The sequence below is a fragment of the Parasteatoda tepidariorum genome, chromosome 5 (genome assembly GCF_043381705.1).
Source record: "Parasteatoda tepidariorum isolate YZ-2023 chromosome 5, CAS_Ptep_4.0, whole genome shotgun sequence".
Lineage (NCBI taxonomy): Eukaryota > Metazoa > Arthropoda > Arachnida > Araneae > Theridiidae > Parasteatoda > Parasteatoda tepidariorum.
In genome coordinates, this window is record NC_092208.1 from 58,864,994 (window position 1) to 58,890,084 (window position 25,091).

Consider the following 25,091-nt stretch of genomic DNA (forward strand, 5'->3'; position numbering starts at 1 on the left):
TTCACGTATGCAATACCAGTTTTTTTAAACAATTTAAACATTTTTTTTTATTATTTTATATGTTTTTTATTTATTTTTTATTAAAAAAGCTTTTTGTAAATCATATTTTTTTTAGAAAAAAACAGCATATTCTTAAAAAAATATTTCACAAAATATCCTTTTTTTAACTTGGTAATTCCTTTAACTCGTTTACGAAAAAAAATTCTTACAATAAAGTAATTAAATATTTTATAGCGTTAAATTCTACTATTTTAGTACGTCTTACGTTTTAGAGGAAGAAATCAAGCAATTTTGATTTTAAGATATTAATAATTAAAAATTTTAGCCACAAATTATTTCAAATTCAAAGCCTTGTAATGAGACAAAACAATAACTGCAAAAAGCACAATTAGCATTAAGAAAAGGGGGTAAAGCTGGATCGGTAATATTTTAAGGCTGAAAATTCAGGGCTCCTAATTTTACTCAATCACACTTACTTGAAAACTTAAGATTATTAAAATTCTTTTTTTAGTTCGTGATTTAAATAAGTAAAATAAGTCGAATTACTAAGAAACAAGAACAGTTTATTTACAAAAAACAAATAGGTATTCAGGAAGAAATCTGCTGCATTTGAATTCAATTCTAAGTTCAAGAATTATTATCCTCTATGGTGACCATGTCCACCCCGATGTCCTCCATGGTGACCTCCGTGATGGCCTCCGTGATGTCCACCGTGATGTCCTCCATGATGCCCATGATGTCCACCACCGTGATGTCCACCATGATGGCCTCCACGTTGATATCCCGGTCCAGCAATAGCTAAAGCAGTTGCCAGCAATACCACAAAGTAAATAACGAAAGCAAAAAAGCGAGATGTATTCTGGAAAGAAAAAAAATTTCAGATGACTTTTTATAAAAACAAGTATTCTCATAAAACTATGCTTTTTGTGAAAAATTTTTTTCAAAATTAGTATATTTATTTTGAAGCAAAATTGTTAACACTGACACTCAAGAACTGAATCACAAGTTGTAATGAAAATTACTGAGAATTCTGTAATTAAATGAACTATATTTCTTCTTTCCTATATTTGCAACTAACATTGATAACTTTTGGTAACAAGTGATAAGTTACAGAAACAGTAAATGACAAGTTAATTAACAAGTGATAAGTTACCTGGCAAACAAAGTGTCCAATTCCTTCTTTTGTATTATTGCTTTAATTTTTTTCAAATACGTATAAGATTTAAAATTGATAATTTGAGGTAAATTTTTTAAAACAAAAAAGTTTTCATACATAATGTTACGTTTATAAGGAAAAAATATTTTTGCTTAAAAAACAAACTCGAATTTATTATGTTGTATCAGATTTATAATAAAAATCAAATTCATAAATTATATTCAATATTATTTTAGTAATGCTTTATAAAATTACTTTTATTTTTCATTGTGTAACCAGCATTTAAATGAGGTTTATGAACAAATATGTTCCGTTATTCAATAGCTTCTTTTTCATTAATCCGCTAAAAAATTCATGATAAATATTTTTTAAACGATTTTTTAAACATATTGTCAAATAATGTTAAATAAACTTAAAAGCAACAAAAATTTCTTCTAAAAAAGTGAAGGAAGTTTTCCTAATAATTGTGTAATAATTAAGATTTCGTAGTCAGTTGTGAGCTCAATTATATATAAAACGATTTTAGATTAAGTTATTTGTAATTCCATTTTTATAAGATTAATTTCATGACATACATTTCATTGCGTATAAATATATATAAATTTCATTATATATTTTGAATAATAAACATTATGAGCATAATGAAAAATAATTGAAGATTTCAAAATTCTCACATTTCACTATCAAAACTCATAACTGAAAACTTTTAAAACGATTATTGTTTTTTTTATTCCATTTTAATAGATTATATTAAAAAAAGCAAGAACATTAATGAAAAATAAGAAGCTTTTCTTTTTTTAAATAAAATCCGGTAACAAGAAAAGAAATCTAGAAAACATTTAGTTTTCTTATTGTTCTTGTTTCTAATGCTACTTACCAATACCAGCAAGCCTGATTGGTGAAAACAGGGAAATTTTAAGCATAGAATGAGTTTCTTGTTTTTCAGTGGCACCATCTATGGCCAAGAATGTGATTTAAACCACGCACACGTCACAGTTCGTTTATAAGTCAGTCTGAGGTCACCCGGGATCGACCCTAGTTATGCCCAGAATTCGAATTCCGCAACCGGCTAGCACCGACCGCACTGTTGACGCAAAGTAACCTCAGTGGTAAACGATTGACGGGTTAGAGCCCCCTTGCCGTCAGGCTAACTGTAGGAGTCTTCCGTGGTTTTCCTCTCCATGTAACGCAAATGCAGGTTTGTTCCATCAAAAGTCTTCCACAAAGGCAAATATCTCATAATACTTGATCCAGGAGTTTCCATGTCTTCCGGATTGGGCTCAAAATTACAAGACTACGGAGTCGAACATTAGTAGTCGTAAACACAAAAATTTGGTCGGCTGTTCAACGAAGTTTATAAAATAAAATTTCTCTGAAGAAGCCGTGGTGGCCCAGGGGATAAAGCGCTCGCTTTCCATTGAGGTGAACCGGGTACGAATCCCAGCGATTGCTGGTCGATTTGAATTCTACAGCCGGTTCAAAGTGCTGACTTAAAATATCCTCAGTGGCAGACAGATGATGGGTTAGAGTTCCCTTATCGCCAAACTAACCTTGGGAGGTTTTCGTAGTTTCCCTCTCCATGTAACACAAATGTGGGTAGATTCTCTCAAAAAGTCCTCCACGAAGGCAAAATTTCACCCAATACTTGATTCCGTGTCTTCTGTATTGCGTTCAAAATTACTAGACTGCGGAGCTAAACATTGGTAGTCGTAAACCCAAAATAAGATCACTCATTTAAAATCTGAACTAAAGCTAATGCGAAGAAATTATTATCTAGTAATTTTCTAGTTTTATCTAGTGATGAGTCTATTGCTCATTAAAACAATTATTTTATTTAAAAAAATTTAAAGCATTGGATTTTAGTTTTGTAAAAAAACATTTCGATAAATGCACTGAAATTGCTGAATAGTTTATGGATATTTTTTCTTCCTTCTTTCAAAAACCTTCAACATCAATTCAATAATACCTGTTAATTGTTTTTTCACGTTTTTCTATTTATAGTTTGCTAAACAACCAGTTCCATCTATTGGTTTTATAATTACATACAAAAACAAAATAAAAACAATTCAAAAATAGAATAACACTTTTCACTTTATATTTTGGTAGTTTTCCAAAGAACAATGTGAAGAGATAATTAAAAAAATAAAAAAAATTAAATTGTTTTTCTTGGTGATATTTCTTTAGCTATGGCTTGAACAATTAAATTTAAAATTATTTTTTCAGAGATAAACTCCTTTTGAGTAGTTTCAGAATATGAAATTACACATCCTTTGCAAGTCCATTTGAAAAAAAAAAAATTCCTACATTTTTCTCAACCCTATCCAAAACTCTTCTTTTTACAATTTATCTAGATGTATTTCTAACTTACTACATTAAACAACAATTTTTTGTTCAAATTACTTTTTTTGTTTTACTTCATAATAATTAGTAATTAAGTAAAGTAATTTTTCAATTTTTTAAATATCATAGAATCCTCGGTGTATCGTGCTTGTCTAGGAACAAAAAAAGCTCAATGTAAGAACAATGCCAATATAATGAACAACGATGCATCAATATAATGAAGTTTATTTTAAATAATAAATACGTAAAATATCATTGAAAATATTGTAAAATTCAAAAACTTTGGGGCATTGTAAAATTATTGTGATATTTATTGAAACTTATTTCAAAAATTTTACTTAATCGTACAATCATGATTAATTTGTGTATTGTGTACAATTGAGCTATAATGATTAATTTAATTGCATGATGAATGATGAAAAGTCTTCTACGGCTCTCAACCGCCATTTCTATCCCTAAAATATGAGCTATTGTTCAGCAAAGTAGTTCAAAAACTATTTTTACTATATGAGTTGATGGGTAATGATGAAAAGGTCTTATGGTTAGATTAACTCAGGCAAGAGACGAACTTGGTATCCATAATAGCATCTTTTCCGCATTACCCATCATAAAAAGAAAAGAATTTTTAAATCATCCTATTATGCCTGTGGCAGAATTTCTTCGGGCTTTCTGCCACATAATTCATAAATGCTAATATCCTTCTGCGAGATATTTAAAAATAACAAATATGCATGTTACTAATTTTAGTTAACAGAAGCATTAACTTCAAAATAAATGTTTAAAAAATATCTGTTCAAATAAAATATTATTTTAATTGAATATGCAATATTTTTCAATCTAATATTTTGGGCGATATTCTTTCATTTTCATGGAAGATAACACACTAATTATTTCCTTTTGCAATTCAACATTTTGTAATTCATCATCCCATTAAGAAAATTAATCAAAAATCATTAAATCTGTAGCAATAACTGCCGGAAAAAAAAGATCGACTGCAAAATCACGCGAATCGGACTCTTCAAAAAGGGATTACTAAATACGTGTTTTCATTTTGAGATTCAGTTGGTGTAATAAATAATTTCATATTAAAAATATTGGATTTTAAAAGCTATAACGAAATCAGTTGATGTAATAACTGCACGAAAAAAATAGAACGAAAATTTTTACCGAAACGAAAACCAAATTTTTTACTTCATTATTCTTCATTTTTTATTATTCTCAAATGGGAATAGAAATATCACAAGCATTTTTTTCCACTCCGATGCACATCTTTTGAATATAATTATGAATTAAAGACAAGATTCGGAAATTTTTGCAGAAAAGAAAAGTAAAATCTTTCAGTTTCCAAAGGAAAAATCTTTCTACAAGAACTCGGTATTCTGCTATAATGTCGCCACGATTCTTCCATAGGCCTATTATTTATATGTTATATCTAGTATGAAAGGTATATTTGAATTCTTAATTTTTTTATAATTTAGTATAAATGCAAGTGATATATTTGACAAATTCTCTTGGTTTTCTTTTTTTTTTAAAATTACTTAGATTCAAGAGAGGCGCAAAAATGAGCAAAAAATCCAAAATCGTGTTTTATTGAGGTGTAGTGAGTGAATATATAGTGAGGAACTACTGTATGAAATTTTAGTTTATTAGATAGCCGGTCTTTAAAGAATTTGTCACAAAGCAGTTTAATGCAGCATTAATTTAAATTTATTGTCAAGAATTACTTACATTTTAAACAAAAACGAATCAGTAGTTCACATTGTTTTTCAAACATATATTGCTCCCTATGTCACTTAATTTGTTATAGAATATAGCCATCCATTTCCATAAGTGTTTTGGAAATCTGTATGTTTTGCATCTAACACGCAATTTTTTTAAATATACATTGCAACTTCATAACTTTCAACGGTGGTACCGTTAAAACTTTAACTAAAAATCAAAACTTTTAATTACTGCTGATTAAATATATTTTAAAAAGTGAAAATAAGTAGTATCAGAGACGCATTGATATCAGATCTATATTAAACAAAATTTAGTGTTTCTTTTTTCAATGACTTGATTTAAAAAAATTTACGTCAAAATTGAAAACTAAATTGTACGTACCATGGTTGAATGAAGTTAAGTTGTGGATTCTTGAATAAGTGATACAAAAACTTCTTTTGTTTGAAATATTTATATCTATTTCTGAATGCTCAAAATCATCTCTATATATACTATTATCACTTCAGAAGATTTAATGTCTTTAAATCACGTGATTGGATTTCCCAAATTGCCTAAAGTTCTAGGGCAACTAAAACTGAATCTTGCAACATTCTGACATCGTTTTCGAATTCTGTCCCTTTGATTGCCATTTTTTTTCTCTTGAGGACGTAATCATTACATAAATATAAGAAAACAAGACATTGATCTATTTTTAGTGTCGTAAGCTATACAAATAATCCACAATGGACAACGCTACGTAAATACAAAACCTTAAAACCAAGTTCAACAGTTTCCACTGCTTTGAATTTCGAATCACGCGCGGCATTAAAACCCGTTTCTGTGAATCGTCCACTTTTAATCAGTGTTCTTCATTAAGACTTGTCACGCTCAAAAGGAAGTTGAGGTTAAAGCAGATAACACATTAATTCAAACACTTTTTTCTTTTTATTTAATGCTGTGACTCTAATAGCACATAATTGGCAGGGTGTCTTTCAAGTGTTGAAGAAAGTGTTGTGATTTGTTGCGATTATTAATGGAGAATATTTTCTTTTAATTTTTCTTTAAGCTCATTTATTTTCAACACTCTTTTTCCTCGCAATAGCTAAAGTGGGGAAAAATATGTAAAGTAAAGTAGAATAAATATAATGGCAAGATTTCTTAAATTAAAAATTTAGTGCAAATTCGAAAACTCGAAATTTTGTAATTCTTCCTTGATATTTTATCAAAACCTTAATAAAAATTTTTTCCATCGTAGCTTCATATAATTTAAATCATGTTTCCTTTGAAACTGAAATTCAATATACTGTATTGTATATAGTTCATACGTATGGAGTACAATAAAGAAAATAAGTATAAACGATTACTTTTCTATTTTTAATTAAATAAAACTAATTAAATTAAAAATGAACGTAATGTTAAAACAATTACCAATTGAATTTTCCCTGTATTCTTGGAACTCCGCAATACCCTCTTTGTAAACAATAGTGTTTTGTTTCATTTAACAAATATATGTAAAACAAAGCAATTTTTTTTAAAACTCTCTCAGAAAAATCAGTTCAACGTTGAAATGTAAAGTCGATACTTTGAACCATTATGTTGCTCACACAGCCATATCCTATTTACCTTTATTACGGCCGGTTTGCATTATTTTTATTATTCGGAGTTGTTAAGGCGTTTATTCATATATAAATGTCTTAAAGTATTTTTTTTAAATTTTACTTCGGTAACTTTTTATAATTTATTAGTCCCCTAAATTATCCATTCGTTATTGTTTAAAACCCATAATTTTATATAGTGAGCTGTTACATTTATTTTACTTTTTATTAAATAGATAAATGCATATCGAAAAATTCCGATTCATTATACTATAATTCTCTATGAGGATAAATTTAGTCAAGCAATACAATCGTTACTTTATCCCAATGAGTATTTTAGTAAAGTTTTTCATGTAAAAATTACTTTGAGAAAATTATTTTTAAAAAACGTACACCTTAAGTGTAATGTTTACTTAATAACATTGTAAATATTTTGCATTTAATTACAAAATATTTTACATTCTAAAAAGCCTATTTTCTTTGCATGCAACAATAACTCAATTTATTTCGGCTTAGTGTCAGTTTTTTTTTAAAAATAAATCATTGCAATCAAATTTATCATGGGATCATTTCTTCAATGTTCTAGAATGCACAAAAATAACTGATTCAGCCCATCTATGTATCTGAACTTGAGAAACTAATTTAAATATGATAGTGAAATGGATTTTTTTAAGCAAGAAATATTTTGGCGCTTGATTTGGTGAAAAAAAAGTTTTATGTTTGTTTTAACAAACACAAATTTTATTAAGAAAAAATTTCTAATATTTTATATATTTTTTTTAAAAAAAACGAACAAATATGTTACTTAACAGACGCTATTTGTTTAAATAACTTGTTTTACATGCGCTGATAATGTTTATTTTGTACAATCTTAGGTCGAGTGCGTTTAATATGAATTTTATTAGTATTTATGTAAAAAATTGTTGAAAAATGCTTTAAATCAGAAATATGTTTTCACACACTTTTGAATGCTTAATAATTTAATTAACAAACTAAAAAACTTGAAAGTTTTGATTTAATTTACTTATTATTTTAAATCTTAACATAAAATTCTAACTAATGAAAATGAATGCTAGTATTTAAGAAATAAAAACGTTTTATTAACAGAGAACGGAAAGTTTTTCCAGATATAAAAATGCCTTCTTCCAAACTCAAGTCCAGTTTCATAATTTATCCTCTATGGCCCCCGTAACCTCCACGATATCCTCCTCCTCCGTGATGACCACCATGGCCTCCTCTGTATCCTCCGCGATAACCTCCATAATGGCCTCCATGTCCACCACCACCATGTTTCCAACCACCTCCCCCTCCATGTTTCCACGGTGCAGGAATGGCTAAAGCAGTTGCAAGCAACACAGCAAAGTACACAACGAAAGCGAAAATATGAGTTATTTTCTGAAATAAAAATAGATTTTTTTTAATATCATTTATTAAAAAATAGTAAAATTTTATTTTTAAAAAATAACAATTCTAAACAAACTACATTTGTATGAAATTTACAGCTTCGCATTTAAATAAAGTGGATAATTCAGACATACCAGGTATTTAGGAGCTGAAAAAAGTGGAAAAATAACAACATTTTTCAACCAACAACTTTTAATGTTGTTTTGTACAAATTGAAACAACAAATTACTTTCCTCTACTATATCCATTAACATTAAAACTTAAGAACGTTCCGCTGTGACGTCATCCTTATATTTTTTCAACGAAGTCTCTTTCCACTGATTGAACTCTAGCAACCATAAAAAGAAATGCTTAGTTGATTCTCTAAATTTCAATAAACACTTTTCAGTTCATATTTTAGTGCTTTGGAAACATTTTTATTTAATACTGTAGTTTCAGTTTCTTTAATTTTGCTCTTCTCAGTGATTTAAAATTTTATATGTTGAGTTTTTTTTTCCTTTCAATTTGGTATATGGAATTAAGATGGAACTTTTAAAAGTAAGCAAAACTTCATAATATTTTCGAATTAATTTCTAATCTATAATCTTTGATGAATCCGCACGGTTTTGTAGCGCCATCTAGAAAAACATGCAACATAGAGAGCGAGAGTGTGTGTGGGGAAGGAGAGCCGTAAAGAGCTACAAAAAACCTCTCTTCCAAATATTAATAAATAAATATTGTGCAAAATTACATTCCTCTTATTTCTGTTTATTGAGCGAGTACTTATTTACCTAAGCGTTGACATTTGATATTAGTTTTATTTTCATAACAAGAGTTCTGTAATCCTTCATATACTCCTTTTAATTTTATTCTGTTATGTAATGTTCGAAAGAAAAGAAAAAAAACAGAATTCTTAATTTTTGGGTGTAGTAATTATATGCAATAAGTTTTGTCCGTATATATTCTTCTATTCATGGTGCATATCATTCATATAAATACGTATTTATTTACCAAAAAATGAACTTAAGGACAAGAAAAGAAAGAGGAAAATTAAAACATTTAAATTAAATGGTAAAAAAAACGTATAGTGTTGTATTCATGGATTTTTTAATAATATTAGTTGTTAACGATTTCAAAATCACAAAGGTAAAAACATATTCTTTAGCGTGAACTTTACGGTTAATTGGCTGGACAAACTGCTGCCGGTTATTTTTCCATTATTAGAACGAAAACTCTAACAGAGTATAGCATTTTCGTGTTATTCTATAGCAGAGATCACATCTTTTTGTGAGAGAGACTTCTTCTGTTACGAAGCATTAAAACAATTATTGCGACATCTAGTTATATATGCAGAATTTCTATAAATTGACCCTCACAGTAGTTTGATGCTAGGTCTGAACTTGAAAAATCGTATTTTAGTGTGGAAAGGCAGCGATATACAAATGTGAAGCGAAAAATAAGAGAACTTTTCTGGTGTCTTAATTTTTTGATATTTTTTGTATTTTAATGACATTCCATGATATGTGGATAACATTGAAACTTTTTTTAAAAACTGATATGAGCGTATTTTAAGCTGTAAACATGTTTCAGTTTTTATTTTCGACATCCTTTTATGGTTTTTCCACCAGCATATTATATCCGTTAACCTTCTGAATGGTTTATATTTTCAGTTTAAATATTGGCGAAGAGAAATTTTAGTCCGGCTAGTACTTAAGTACTGAAATTTCAGGACCTGGTCTAGCATTAAAGTGGAAACAATTAGTGAATCATTCTCAGTGACAATAACATACGCAAAATTAAAATACCTGATTCATAAAATGATTCATAAAATTAAGTATAATCGAAAACAGATAGAATCATTCCTGGTTCACATAGACAATTTTTGTTATCTNCGGTTATTTTTTCATTATTAGAACGAAAACTCTAACAGAGTATAGCATTTTCGTGTTATTCTATAGCAGAGATCACATCTTTTTGTGAGAGAGACTTCTTCTGTCACGAAGCATTAAAACAATTATTGCGACATCTAGTTATATATGCAGAATTTCTATAAATTGACCCTCACAGCTGAGTTTGATGGTAGGCCTGAACTTGAAAAATGGTATTTTAGTGTGGAAAGGCAGCGATATACAAATGTGAAAATGAAAAAGATGGGAACTTTTCTGGTGTCTTAATTTTTTGATAATTTTTGCATTTTAATGACTTTCCATGATATGTGGATAACATTGAAACTTCTTTTAAAAATTGATATGAACGTATTTTAAGCCGTAAATATGTTTCAGTTTTTATTTTCTACATCCTTTTATGGTTTTTCCCAGGGCTCGAAAAAACTCAGAAATTTTACCCGTCCCCGAGGACGGCTTGTCCAACAATGTACCCGTCCTTCTTTGAAACTAACCCGTCGCTTTTAAATAAATACAAATATTATTTTTTCTTATTTATTACAAACATTTATATAAATTACACAATGAATTAGTAGCTACTGGGATTACATTATACAGTAATAAAAGAAATACTAGGTAACTAGAAATAATAGTAAAACCTAGTATTTCTTTTATGAAATAATTTATTTCTTTTATGAAATAATTTAAATGACAAAAGTCAAATTATCTGGAATGTCAATCTATCCGAGGGTACTGCGTTTTTTTAAATGAATCAAATATGACGTTTGCCAGTTCCACAATCAAGCCTATGATTTACAGAGGTTTCTGCACAGAAATTTGAAAGGGGTTTTCCATTTAGGTGGATGTTCATAATTGCGTTTAACGCTTACGTAATGTGTTTCTTCGTAAGTTCATTGCTGAAAAGTCCCTTTCAACTGCTGCAGTACTCCCAGACGGAAAAAACATCAATCCACCATGCGCAGTATGTTGCTGTGCGGGATTTCTAGATTAGAGGGTCATTTCAGAAGTGACGCGCTAGACTCTTGTAAGATAACAAAAATTGAAAGTGTATCACGAACATTAACGAGAAAATGGCCGTCCGCGTGGACGTCTGATTCGAGAAATTCGTTGTCCGCGGGAAATTTTTGACTGCCGAGGAAGGGCGGTTTTTCGAGCCCTGGTTTTTCCACCAGTATATTATATCCGTTAGCCTTTTGAATGGTTTATATTTTTAGTTTAAATATTGGCGAAAATAAATTTTAGTCCGACTAGTACTTAAGTACTGAAATTTCAGGCCCTTGTCTAGCATTAAAGTAGAAACAGTCAGTGACTCATGCTCAGTGACAATAACATACGCAAAATTAAAGTACCTGATTCATAAAATGATTCATAAAATTAAGTATAATCGAAAACAAATAGAATCATTCCTGGTTCACATAGACAATTTTCGTTATCTATTTATATCACGAGAATATATACTTATTATCATTCGTTTATAGATGACTATGAAGAATTTTCAGTAAAATTAGAAAATAAAATTTTTATCAGCTTATTACATATAAGGGTTAGACATAGTAGTCGGAGTATTTCACGTTTAATATATATTTTTTGAAATTTCCTCAAAAATAAAATAAAATAATCAACACATTTCAAGCATGTTACAAGTTCCTTTTTAGCGAAACAAAGATCAAAACTAATTGCATTGCCAAAGAAAGCTGAAAGAAAGTAAAAAGTAGTTTCTAAAAACACCTTAAGTTTTATCCTGCAATAAAACTGCTTTTATTTTTAATCTCACCTTCCTCAATAGTATTTTGTTAGACGTTTTTTTTTTCATTTTTGCTTTTTCCTTGTTTAAATAATAGTTTCTGACCACAATTGTTCTTTTTTACCCAATTTTCCACAACGATTTTAAAAACAAATATAAAAGTGATAGGTTTTAAATACCATGCATCTTTCAGATGTTACATGCAATGATTTTAATAAATTCTAATATATATCCTCCTAACTTTAAAGTGAACACGGATATTTTTTCTTAAATTCTGTATTTTTCCCAAAACAAAATAGCATTTTCATTAGCTGAATTTAAAACCTAATTCGCATCTAAAAATATAAGAAAAAATTCTGACTGTCACAGAAAGAAAACATATGCCTCTTGTATTAAGTAAGATGACGCGGTTTCTGTAGTTCGCTCTCCTTTAATTAAATTAACTGTAAAACGAAAATAATAATACATTGAAAACCCATATGTGGATTTAAAAAGCTTTATTCAAAATTAATTTTGCACAAAATAAATCGCTGTGTTCTTTTTAAACTGCAATTGTCATTTTTAGTTTAATAAATTATTTCATTACGAACAAAAAACTCTCAATACATTGTTTTCTATTATTGTCTGTATCATAGCAAAGAACACTTTCATTTGATTCAAACTAATTCAGACTTTTTTTCTTTCTTTTATTCAAAAACAAGAGTATTTGAACTGCATGAATATATTAAATTATATTAAGAAAATATATTACTTTTCATTTTAAGATTTCTATAATAAACTCAATCAAACTTTAGAAAAATGCAATTAATAGTACATAACTTTAATTACTTGATTAAACATTTATATATTTGATAGCTTCCGATTTTGCTAACATTTCTCTTTAAACTAAGTACACCCAGAAAAAAGTATGGTCAAAACTACCTGAATACGGTAAAATTAACCGTGTTTCTGGCTAAATAGGAAAATCAAAAATCTCGATAATTTTGGTTGATTCCCTTTGATAATGATTTTGGTAAATTTAGCAATAAAATATGGTTCTATAATGTACAATAAAATTTGATAAATGTGGCAAAATTTGATAATTTCTTCATGATATCTTAAAGCATGGCATAAAACCATTTATCTGGTTAAATTTACTTTTAAGTTATGTATTTTTTACTAAATATGTGGTAGTAAGAACTATAGTTTTGAAGGACGGAATTTTCAGTTAACCGTTACCATATGAATGAAAAAATGTTCAAATGAATGGTTTAAATACAGTATAATTTTTTTTATTATCAGAATGATATTTTTCTTAAGAGAGATGTCATTACCATGCTGAACAGTAATTTTACCAGAATTTTTTTCTCCGGGTATTACTCATTAAAAATGCGCTATAGTTTTGTTTTGCTTTATTTTCATATGCATTATAATTTTTCACATGTACTTTAAAGGTAAAAGAGAGCTGAATTTAATTCAAACAATTCAAGAAAGTATATGTACTTTCTTTTTTTTTAAAAAAATTAAAATGCTTTACTACTGCATTTGATATATTCATAATTCTATTTTTACTAATCTGAAGATTCCGATTATTTCCTTTGACATCACTGATAAGTGTATTTTATAGTTAGTTTAAGCTTAGTTTTTAGTAAACACTTGCCTCATTCAAATAAATATTTGAATTATTAAACAATTTCTTGAGAAAAATATGAGACGATACATTTGCTTTTAAATCATTCTCTATTTCAGTAAAATTAGGCTAACACAAAATTTAAAACACAAGGGAAATGAGTGTTGACATTAAAACATTATACTACGAGCCGTTTGAACCGTTGAGTAAAAAATTTCTCTTGGGAATACCATTGAACAATTAATTTTTTATTTTAAAGATAACACCGCGAATAAGATAGCTTAGAGCATTATTTAATTAGAATTTACAAGAACAGAATGTCAGTAATTCTCAGTCAAATTGTCATTGTTATAATAATGGGAAAAAAGATGCATAATTAATGAGTAAATGCAGCAATACCAGCTCATCTAAAATTTCACATTTGACTTGCTCTTTCCTTTTAAATAAATTCCGAAAAAGCTTTTTATCATATATAAAGACTTAAATAAGAAAAATAATCGTATTTTTAAAAGAAATCGCATGAAAAGCAAACCATGATGGTTTTTCAACAATTAGTTAAAAATATTTTTCACTATTAAAAAAAAATTTTCTATAAAGTTGATTATTTGCAGAATAATTCCTTTCTTAAAAAAGAGAAAAAGTCTGAAATTTACATTTTCTAATTCAGAATGATTATTTATTTACTTTGTAATACATTATCTAATTTTAAAACGCAACAACGGATATTTAATTTAAATGTTGATTTTGTAAATTGCAATTAAATTCAGATTATTTTGAACAAAATGTAGAACTTTTCATTAGTAATTTTTATAATTTAAAAACTCAAACGCTCGAAAAAAAGACCATTTTTCTAAATTATTTATTTTTAAAATCGTACAATAATTTTTTTATATATTCTTTAAACATAGATCTTTATTTTTATACAATTAATTTTTATTTTTCGCCTATATTTTGAAACACTCTAAACGCAAAAATATAAACCATTCAAAACAAATCCAGAATCATACTTAAAATATATTTTTAAAACATATAATCAAATAAATTTAAAAATAATTATGACTTAATCTATAGCTTAAGAAACTTAATTCCCAATCTTTTACAATGAATAAAGCTGTATCATATCAAGCAAATGTAAATAAGTATTATTTATCAACAATTATGTCAGTTGCAAAGTAAAATCTTAAGATACATATATATTCTTACCATGATGAATGCAGTTTTCTTCAGGAGTCTAAATAAGTGATAAGAAACCTCCTATTATTAGTAATCGATCTCTGTATTTCTGACGACAACCCTTATATACTTCTATCAGCTTTAAAGATAAGAGTTTTTGAATCACATGATTAGATTTCGCTTTTCCCTAATTCTCGTAGGAAGATGTAATAAAATATTCAAATATATTCTTATTATTCAGAAAGCTTGTCCTTGAAATCTCATTACTTTCTTTGCAGTGCTGCGTTGTTAGAAATATTAAAGAGAAGCGATTGACATTAATCTATTGATTTATAAATGTCACGCGTTCTTCAATAAATTTACAATAAAATGTGCTGTGTATGAAAAAGAAATTTAACTTTTTCGCTTAAAAATTTAAATAATCCGAGACATTAAACTTCGTTCCTAACAAAAATATATAAAATCTGTCGAGTATCTGGCTGATAATCATTTATTAATCAATCAAAAGTCTAATAACCATTGATTGATCAATCAGAAGTCTATTAACCGTTGATTGATCAATTAAAAGACTATTAAACAAAGACAGAAAGATTAATAATCAAATTTGTTCTACTAGCTGATCAGACAAGACAGTATTCGATCGGAATAAGAACACATTTTTAAAAGTGTGCAAAACGTTAGAAATAAAAAAAAAATTAAAAAAATTTTGAAAAAATAATAATTAAAATAAAATTAATTTTAAATTATGCGTACTTAAATGTAATTATAAATGTGCAATTATGTAAAAAAAACTATGTTCAATTTATTTGTAACTTTACTCCTTATGTTAAGGATGTTTTTCGGAAAATTCTTAACAAAAACTAAAATCACAGTCAGAGTATGTTATAAACGGAGAAAAAAATTGTGATAAAATTACCGTATTGTAATATTACCGCATGGTAATAACATGTCTAATAAAAAAGGGGAAAAAATAACTAATAATGGTAATAACTTTTCTAATAAAAATAAACTTTTTGCAAAGGTGTGACTTTTCTTCGCATTGACATATTGCACCATTTTTATAATTAGAATTGGCTGTATATGTACATACAAAACTTAAACCTAATTGTCATGAATAACTATTTCAGACTCACAATAGTTGTGAAAATAGCATATTATTGGCGAAGAAACATTATAACATCAGAAAACAGAGATCTCCAAAAAGTAACCTTTCATAGATAAAATTTAACGTATCATGTTCGTAAATGTAAACTAGATAAATCTAAGTTAAAATATCACTAGTTATTTTTCATGTTTTTTCTTCGAACTGTTCTCTTTAGTTCTGTACTATTGAACATTGATGGATTTTTTTTCTATATTACCTTCCAAAATAAATTAATATTATGTGCTTTTTTTCGTCTTGACTTATTTTATGTATATATGTTTACACCTATACCGGGGTTGTGATAGCTCTGTTGTTAGAGCATCTGCCTTCGGTCCAGAAAGGCCAAGGTTCAATACTTAACTCCACTAAGACCCAGTACATGTCATGTACGTGCTCGTAAAATCTGTAAAATTAAAAGTCCTGTGATCGAAAGCTGAGCATAACCATGACTATAGCGATCTGGAGAAATTTTTCTTCTTCTTCAATCACATCTCTAATGAGTGGTATAATCAACTATCCGGGGGGTTCTAAGCTAAATCACTCTCTCACCCTAGTGGTGCTCTCTTGTCAAACGAAAGGAGTTTCTTCTTGTCTCTATTTGCAAGGTCAATGGCTAGTGAGACTAGCTAACTCAAGTGTCATCAGAAATGACAGTAACATGCATATGCAAATTTTACCTTCATTTGATTACTTTTCACTTACTTTTATTAGCATAGATATTTGTGTCATTTTATTCATCAGCATATAATTTACATAAAATATGCCACAGATATCCCAAATAAGGCAATATTACAAACGTATTATTTCTTTTATTTGCTTCTTTCAATTACAGAATATCAGCCACAAAAACAGGATGTGGGCTTTATGAAAAATATATTTAGTGTGGCCAACGGAGATTATAAAATACAACTCTATTTACTGTATCACTTAAGAGAAATGTATATAGATATATAGATTATACATGATCATATTGATATCAGAAAAGAAACTCCTTAAATAAAGAGCTTAAAAGTAAGGCAAAAGAAACGAGAAAAATCTAGGATAAAATAATAAAATAAGACTGAAAAAGATTTTTAAAGGATAAATTTATTTTCAGTTAAATTATTTCCTATAAGAAACTAAACAGCTTTACCCAAAACAATATTTACAGGCCGTAAATATTGTTTTGCTTGAAATATTGTACACAGGTTTTCAGCCATAGATTCCAAAAGCACTATTTCCTGAGCATTGAGTTCAAAACGAGTCATTACTAAAAGATAACAAGTGCATACACTTACACTAAAAGTTTTAAGTTAAGACAAATAAAATAAATGGAAGACAAATAAATATATGAACAAATAAAATAAAATATGTGATAAGACAAATAAAATATATGAAATCAAATTCTTAGATTTCTAATTCTTGAACCTATTAATTATAATGGATTTGTATCTATCAAAAATTTTGAAAGTAAGTAAAAATATCTTTCTGAAAAGCGCGTCTTTAAACTAACTTAAACAGTTAATTAAACGGTAATTTGATTTTCTTTTGTATTAGGAAACTAAGCAAGAAACATTTCAAAATATTAAGTCAGCATTGAGTGACCTGACCTTCAGTGCAATAATTGGAGAAAGCTGTTATTTTCATTTTCTTCTTTAAAAAGATCATTACTATTATTATTAAGAATCATTATCGGGGTCCTTCTAAAGGCTATAATTAGCTTCTTTTTTTTACGTTAACTATATGTTTGAAAGCTATTTGATTACTATACCTCATTGTATTATAGTGAACCATTTAGTTTATAAATATGAGGTTAAAGAACATGAAACATTTCTCTGAATTTCATAGAGTTCAATTATTTTATGCAGAAAATGCCTAATTTATCCACACCACTTTTCTGCATGAAGCAATTCACTTGTTTCTACTTAACTATATTATTTGAAATAATCTGTTATTATAAAAACAGCCTAATTAATTAAATTTTCCATTAATTAACACAACAATATCAAAAGTGGTATTTAAGCGAAAATATGAAATCATATCTTAAATCATAAAAATTCTATATCATTTTATAATATTTTTACCTTGGAAGCAGTTCGGAAGTTTTCAATTGTATTTAATATTATAATAGTATTCAATTGTATTTAATGTAATAATTAATTGTATTTAATATTATAATAATATTCAATTGTGTTTAATATTATAATAATTTCAATTGTATTCAATATTATAATAATATTCAATTGTAATTAATATAATAATTTCAATTGTATTTAATATTATTAATTTTTAGATGTACTGGAATATTTTTAGGATGTTCGAAATACTTTCTCTTAATACTTTGATTTTTTTTTGTCTAATTTATCAACATTACAGACGTGCAGAAATTCATGCTTACGAAGACTGTAAAATGACTTAAAAGTTAACTAATCACAATAAAAATATTGTTTCAGGTATGAATCTGTGTACTCAACATATTTGAAACAGTTGAACATTAATTAGTACACCTAACAAATTTAGCATTCATACTTCATTTCTAATTATTTTCATTAAATTTATTTCATATTATGCATGTTTCTAAGAGCGATTTGAATCAACTTCCTCTTTTAATTTTTCAAATAATATTTGTTAGCTCAAAGTCGAAATTCTTAGAACTCTTATCAAAATTGAAACTAACTAAACAGAAATGCATTTAGCAGTATAGTACTATCTTTGTAAGTTTTTCAAATAATCTAATCCAATAGTTCAGTTAAAGATACAAATAATGGAGCTGTGACTTTCCACTGATAAAAGAAATAAAATGTTCAAAACAGATTAAGAAAATCGAAAATCTTGTAATCGCATAAAATATTTATTTGAAAGAACAATCTATAAAAAAACGTTAACTGAGTTCCCTTATTATCTTTTTTCTTAAGGAAATAAATGTATTTTTTTAATTTTATGCAAAAAAAGTTTGTTTATTGTAATGACAAATACACAGCTATCATAATTTTTAAAATAAGATTTTTTCCTTAATGTATTCATATAATAGGTTTTATTCATTTAATCTGTAGACTGTTCATTTCGAAACGGAACAGTTGTATTTATTAAAAATATTTTGTTTCATTTCAAAAAGATTATTTACCTACATAGAACAATGAATTGTTTTTAATATTTAAATTATAATTCTATATATTTCAATTTTGACCAAATTAAAAACTAAAACACAGAAGCATTTTTTCAGGAACTATAGTAAAATCCTCTTCGTGATCTTCAGTAGCTGAATCACAAACTTTAAAAAATGAAACATGTCCTAAAGGTATCCCATAGAAAGGCTGAAATGCGTTTTTAGAAGTTAGCATTTTTATCAAAAAAATCATAAATACATGGAATTAAAAAATACAGTTTACAAAATGAAAGAAAAATCGAACATATTACTCTATATTTGAAAATATTAATTGCTTTGAAACAACTTTCTATATAAATATAATCTTATAGCAAAATTCACAGCTCATTATTTTCTTGATTGTTACAGAAAAAAACAATACAAAAAAGCCGTCATTTTTATTTACAATTTTCTTCAAGAGTGCTGCAAAAAACCAATAAACCACAAAAGCCTATAAAATAAAAAGAAAAAAACACTAAATTTTTTACTCTTAATCGCAAATGTTTCAAATGTTCAAAACGTTTTAATTAGAGTTTGGGAAAAACAATATCATTTGACCTGTAGTGAGAATTGTTAAAATATTTTTCGAAAATTAATATTAAGCTCACTGTTACAATGTTACATAAAACTCTTTGAAATTGTAAGAAATTACTAAAATAATGCAATGTCAGTTGCTTAAAAATACGATATTTTAGAATTAAAGTGTACATATTGTCTATGAATTCGAAAAATATAAAAAGAAAAACCTAAAAATCAAAATATATGGTTGTAAACAAGAAAAAAATTAATGAATAAATAAAAAGTACTTGAAATCATAGGTGGAGAAGTCCCCAACAAAAACGAACAATCAATTAAAATTTTTAAAAAAAGTATAAAATCTTATAACTTTGCAATAACTAAGTATAGTAAAATACTATTTTTGAAGGAATTTTAAAGCACTGCGAGTTCACATTTCACGTACAATGCAAAATCATAAATGAAAAAAAAAATTGAAACTTCGAAACTAGTAGCAGCAAAACACATTAAAATATTCTGAAAAAATTGTGGCGAAAAATCATATCAATGTACGATGAGCATAGTAAAAGTAAACACCCTGAATAAATTTTGATTTAGTGATCAGATTTTCCCGCACTAAGACTCAATCTTAATGGCTTAAGAATCTATCATTAGATATGCCAATTATTTAAAGTAAACGATATTTAAAGCTTCGAAATCAGGCACAAGAAGAGTACTTTCTCTGAATAAACATGCTTTATTTCGAAGAATACGAATTTCTAAACCTCAAATTAGGAGTGTGTAATCGCAATATGGTCCCTATAGTACAGGCAGAAGAGAGGTTGAAAGCTTGGATCTCTATATCTTGAATGTATTTCACAATACCTTAGAAATTGCTTGAGCGAATCGGGAAATTTTTGCACACAAATATATAATGTGTTTATCCAACGATAATTCCACGTAAAAAGTAGTTTTTAATAATTATTTACTATCTTTTCTAATTTTGTTTAAAAATGGTGGAAAAATTTTGATTTGCAAAGCACACAGATTTTTACACCATTTTAAAGTATGTAACTTTAACTGACAAAATTCAAAATTTGAACGAAATCGGTAAAATAGTTTCTGAGCTATCAAATTTTAAAATATATGTATATTTAAATTTAGATAATTCGAAAACAATTTAAACGATTTCGTTGAAATTTTGTGTTTTGTCATTTAAAATTGCATGCTTTAAAATGATGTAAACATTTGTGTTTGTTACAATTCAAATTTCTTTTAAAACATTTTTAAATAATTGTTATTAAATAACTTTAATTATTAAAAACAATTTTACATAAAACTATCTTCTAAACAAATTTCATCCATTTTTTAACTTTGTATTATGTGTTTGTTTGTTTTGTTTTTTTTTGTGCAAAAATCTTTCAATTCTCTCAAAAATTTCTTGATATATACAGTGAAATGCGCAAAAAATTAAAATTGCATGAAGAACCTAACATTTGACTAATTTCCTGCCTAAACAATAGGCACCATATTTTTCAGGTAGCGACTGTCAACAAAAACAGAAATCATATTCGATTCGAATCAAGTCTTGAAGACCGTTGGTCTTTGTTATGAAAAAAGTACGTTTACAATCTATTCAAACAATTAAACCAAAGTATTATGTAGTACCACACCATTTTTAATGTGGTTTTAACAATAACAAATAGTCGGAAATCAATAAAAATTTATGTCATAGTTTTTCCATCAAAAAATTGCTGCATTCTTGTAATATAAAATTATTAAGGCTAAATAAGCTATTTGAATGGTTAGTTGGTAAATATGAGACTTCTGAATTCTAAGTTCAGCATTCAGGCAGCTCAGTCATATTTCCTTTTAGCAACTTCATCGGATCGACCTTAACTTGTAAGAAAACTACCAAAACCGTAAAAGTTGCTCCCACGACCTGAAAAATAAATTAACAAATACAATCATTTTTATTTAATAATAAATGATTAAATAGGATAAATAATTGTAAACTTAATTACTGATAATTGCTTAAGTATGATTAAGTAACTAATTTTTTCCCTATTATATAAAAACATATATATTAAATCATGGGGGAAAGTTTCAAGGAAATTATTTCTTACTAAACTGTAAAATCCATTTTTACCGGAACATGTTCCGGGACAAAAAAATATATAGATTATACCTTAATTTTCACGGTAAAAATTACCGTAAAACCACTTAATCACTCTAATTAAATAAATATTACTGCGCGAATAAATAGATTTTACGGTCAAAATGGATTTCATGGTAAAAGGGATTTTACGGATGATGCACCCAAAGTGCCGATGCTTTATACCGTAATTTGATCCAGAATTATTTACAATGTAGAAAAATCAAAACACTTCTTATACACTCTAAATTATACTTTTCGAATTTCTATTCTATAAATTATTTAAGAGATCTAAATTGATAAAAAGAATTTAGAAACTCCTATTCTCAATCATCCACCAGTACCAACCAATTAATCCCTATCCATTTTAAAGATGTACAAGTTGACCGACACTGTAAATTTTTCACGCATATTTTTTCATAATAATTCATAATTGTTATCAATAATAAGAATCATTGCTCATTAAAATGTTATTGAAATTAACATTATTGTTATTATGAGTTCAATATTAGGAGAATAATTATTTATTAATACGTAAATATCAAAAATTACTTAGTAAAAAGTTACATTTTTTTAAAAAAATAGTACTTCTTAACAGTAATTTTTATTACTTACAACTGTGTAAATATTTTCTGTTTCTCTATAACAATCAAACTAGGTTATTTCAAATCACAAATCAAACTTAGCAGTGTTATATTTTAAGAGATTAGTGTAAGGAAGCAAAAGTCTGTTCTTCAAGGGAAAGTCCATGTTTAAGTTTCATCGATGTTTTGTATTTCGCATTTGTTTACGAAACCGTTTTAAGTAAACAACTTATACCATAATTATACAACTCTAAATTCAAGGACTCTATCAGTAGTTTACTTAAAAATCGATAAATAATTTAAAAGGAAATGACCAACTTGTAACTTCTACTGAAGTTATTTCTGCACACTGTAAACCAGTTTAATTTTGAATCATAATATCGGTATGTTCAATCAAATTTACTTTAATCTTAAAAAGATTTTAAGTTGACTAATGTTTCTCTTGTTATCAAATTTAACATTTATTCATTACACTGTAATCATTTATTACACCTTTAGAAACCTACACTTTTAGAAATTTCTCGGTAAAAATGGTTAAGTAACAATTTATTGAATGGTTATGTTACCATATTTAATCAAAACAGTCAAATTAACATAAATAAAATGGTAATCAACCTGTTAAGTTTGAGAAAAACTGTTTATTGACTGCGTTCACCTAATACGGTTAAACAACCAGAATTTTATCTCACCAATTAGAACCACCTAATGAAGCAACTTAGTTCTGTGCTACGTCGTACATACCATAGCCAAGCGGACTTATCTGTCAATCTCATGACCGGCAGAACTGGAGTTAGAGTCCTGGTGGTGACACCACAATATTTCTTCAATTTCCTTCACCACATGGAGAATTTCCAGTGTCCGGCACTCTCTAATTACCATTACCTTACGAGAAACTGAGCTCCTATGCCTAGTTAGATAATTATTTTTTAACTGATTTAATACTGAAAAACGCTAGTTGTAAATGGTTAAAAGCCGTATAGTTTTATATTCAACGTTTTATAACCATACTTTTTTGTAAATGGTTTCGAAACCATAAAGGAAAAAAATGCTCTTTACCGTAAACTTTACGGTTAATCAGATGGACAGACAGCTGCCAGTTATTTTAGCAAAATTTTAGAATGAAAATTTTAGCAGTGTATTAAAGCTTCAACAAAGTTGCACGCTGTTATGGTTCAATTCGATCCCACGTTGCTAATAGTGTATAATTTATTACTAAGCGAAACTTTTTCTTACATTTAGTTTCAATAGTTTCTACCGAGCAAGTTAAAAGCCAAATATTTTCTTATTAAATCATATTTCGTTTCTAAAAAAAAGTTAATTTTCCTATACAACAACTGTTGAAATTTCTCCACAAAATAGTTAAATAAAAACTTATTTTATTTTACAAAAATCAAACAAAACAGTCAAATAACAATAAATAAGATGGTATTCAAACTGTTAACTATGAGTAAACCGTTTATTAACTGGTTTCAATTAATATGGTTAAACAGCCAGAATTTTATCGCCCCCGCTAGAACCACCTCATAAAGTTATTTAGTTCATAATTATAAACAAGATGGTATTCAAACTGTTAACTATGAGGAAACCGTTTATTAACTGGTTTCAATTAATATGGTTAAACAACCAGAATTTTATCGCCCCAGCTAGAACCACCTCATAAAGTCATTTAGTTCATAATTATAAATAAGATGGTATTCAAACTGTTAGCTATGAGGAAAACGTTTATTAACTGGTTTCAATTAATATGGTTAAACAACCAGAATTTTATCGCCCCCGCTAGAACCACCTCATAAAGTCATTTAGTTCATAATTATAAATAAGATGGTATTCAAACTGTTAACTATGAGGAAACCGTTTATTTACTGCCTTCAATTAATATGGTTAAACAACCAGAATTTTATCGCCCCCGCTAGAACCACCTCATAAAGTCATTTAGTTCATAATTGTAAATAAGATGGTATTCAAACTGCTAACTATGAGGAAACCGTTTATTAACTGCCTTCAATTAATATGGTTAAGCAACCAGAATTTTATCGCCCCCGCTAGAACCACCTCATAAAGTCATTTAGCATCCTTGCAGATATATACATATTATAGCCGAGAGAGCTAATCTGTCAGTCTCATGACCGAGACAGTCATAATAATAGTATATTAATGTAATTTGCACCAAACAATAATGATTACAAAATAAGATCAGACATCGATTTAAATAACTTCATGTTAAAATGTAATGTCGAATTACATTGTTCTAATAATAATAAAAACAATCCTCTTCAACTTTTAATTTAGAAATCAAACAGCATAAAAAACGTAATAGTAACAGTAAAGGTAATTTTGACCCTGAAATTAGGGAAACAAAAATATTTATAAGAAAGCAATAACTTTATGACTTAGGGGAGAGTTGGGTAGCCCCGCCCACTTAAGGAGTATTGCTTATATTTCTTTATAATATTGATTAATAATCAATATTTTTGCATGTTTCTATTGTTTTATCATCTAATTAAATAATTCAAAAAGAATGAACCAAAAAATGAATAGTTTAACTTAAAAAAATAGATATTTAAAAAAACATGTTTCTCAGCTCTTTTCAAAATGTGTCGGGTAGCCACGCCCAGTTACAAAAATAATGTTTTTTGACTATTTTTTCAGGTGTAAATGAAAATGACCAATGTATTGACATACGAGTAGATAAACCTCGTTTATCATTTTTATCACAAAATTATTTTATTGATTACATATTTATATACTTTTATTGAATTCTATCATTTAATAACAACAATATTTGTTGTTAAAAATGCATATAACATTCAAATTTTAAGCAATAAAATAATAATTTTTGCAACAGTACATTTATCGACGAAATAAAATTGGTCGTTGATACCCGACATTCATGTGAGCGGGGCTACCCGAAATCCAATTTTTTTGTAAATTTGTAATTACTCGAACAATTTTTCACATATAAACTTCCTTTCTTTATCGTTTTA

General features: G+C 27.5%; 2 protein-coding genes across 2 annotated transcripts in view; both read right to left on the bottom strand.

The window, feature by feature from the left end:
• Window positions 1–546: 546 nt before the first annotated feature.
• On the bottom strand, window positions 547–14,792 carry LOC107439349 (uncharacterized). The gene is made up of 3 exons (XM_043044003.2): window positions 14,636–14,792; window positions 7,966–8,187; window positions 547–859 (listed from the first exon to the last, which is right to left on the bottom strand). Exons 1-3 carry the CDS (start codon window positions 14,636–14,638, stop codon window positions 638–640), a joined length of 447 nt encoding a protein of 148 aa, XP_042899937.2. The 5' UTR covers window positions 14,639–14,792; the 3' UTR covers window positions 547–637.
• A 6,281-nt stretch (window positions 14,793–21,073) lies between these two features.
• Window positions 21,074–25,091, bottom strand: part of LOC122269702 (Odorant receptor 13a) — a 28,365-nt gene continuing 24,347 nt past the window's right edge. The window contains exon 4 of the mRNA XM_071180903.1: window positions 21,074–21,310. Within this exon, the coding sequence (XP_071037004.1) occupies window positions 21,209–21,310 (102 nt within the window). The 3' untranslated portion in view covers window positions 21,074–21,208. The remainder of the gene's footprint in view (window positions 21,311–25,091) is intronic.

Bases quoted from the DNA above. Each gene is read 5' to 3' on its own strand.
- LOC107439349 (XM_043044003.2), bottom strand. The intron at 860-7,965 runs TAAATTATGAAA...TTTTCTTTCCAG, and splicing joins GTTACGGGGGCCATAGAGGA to AATACATCTCGCTTTTTTGC.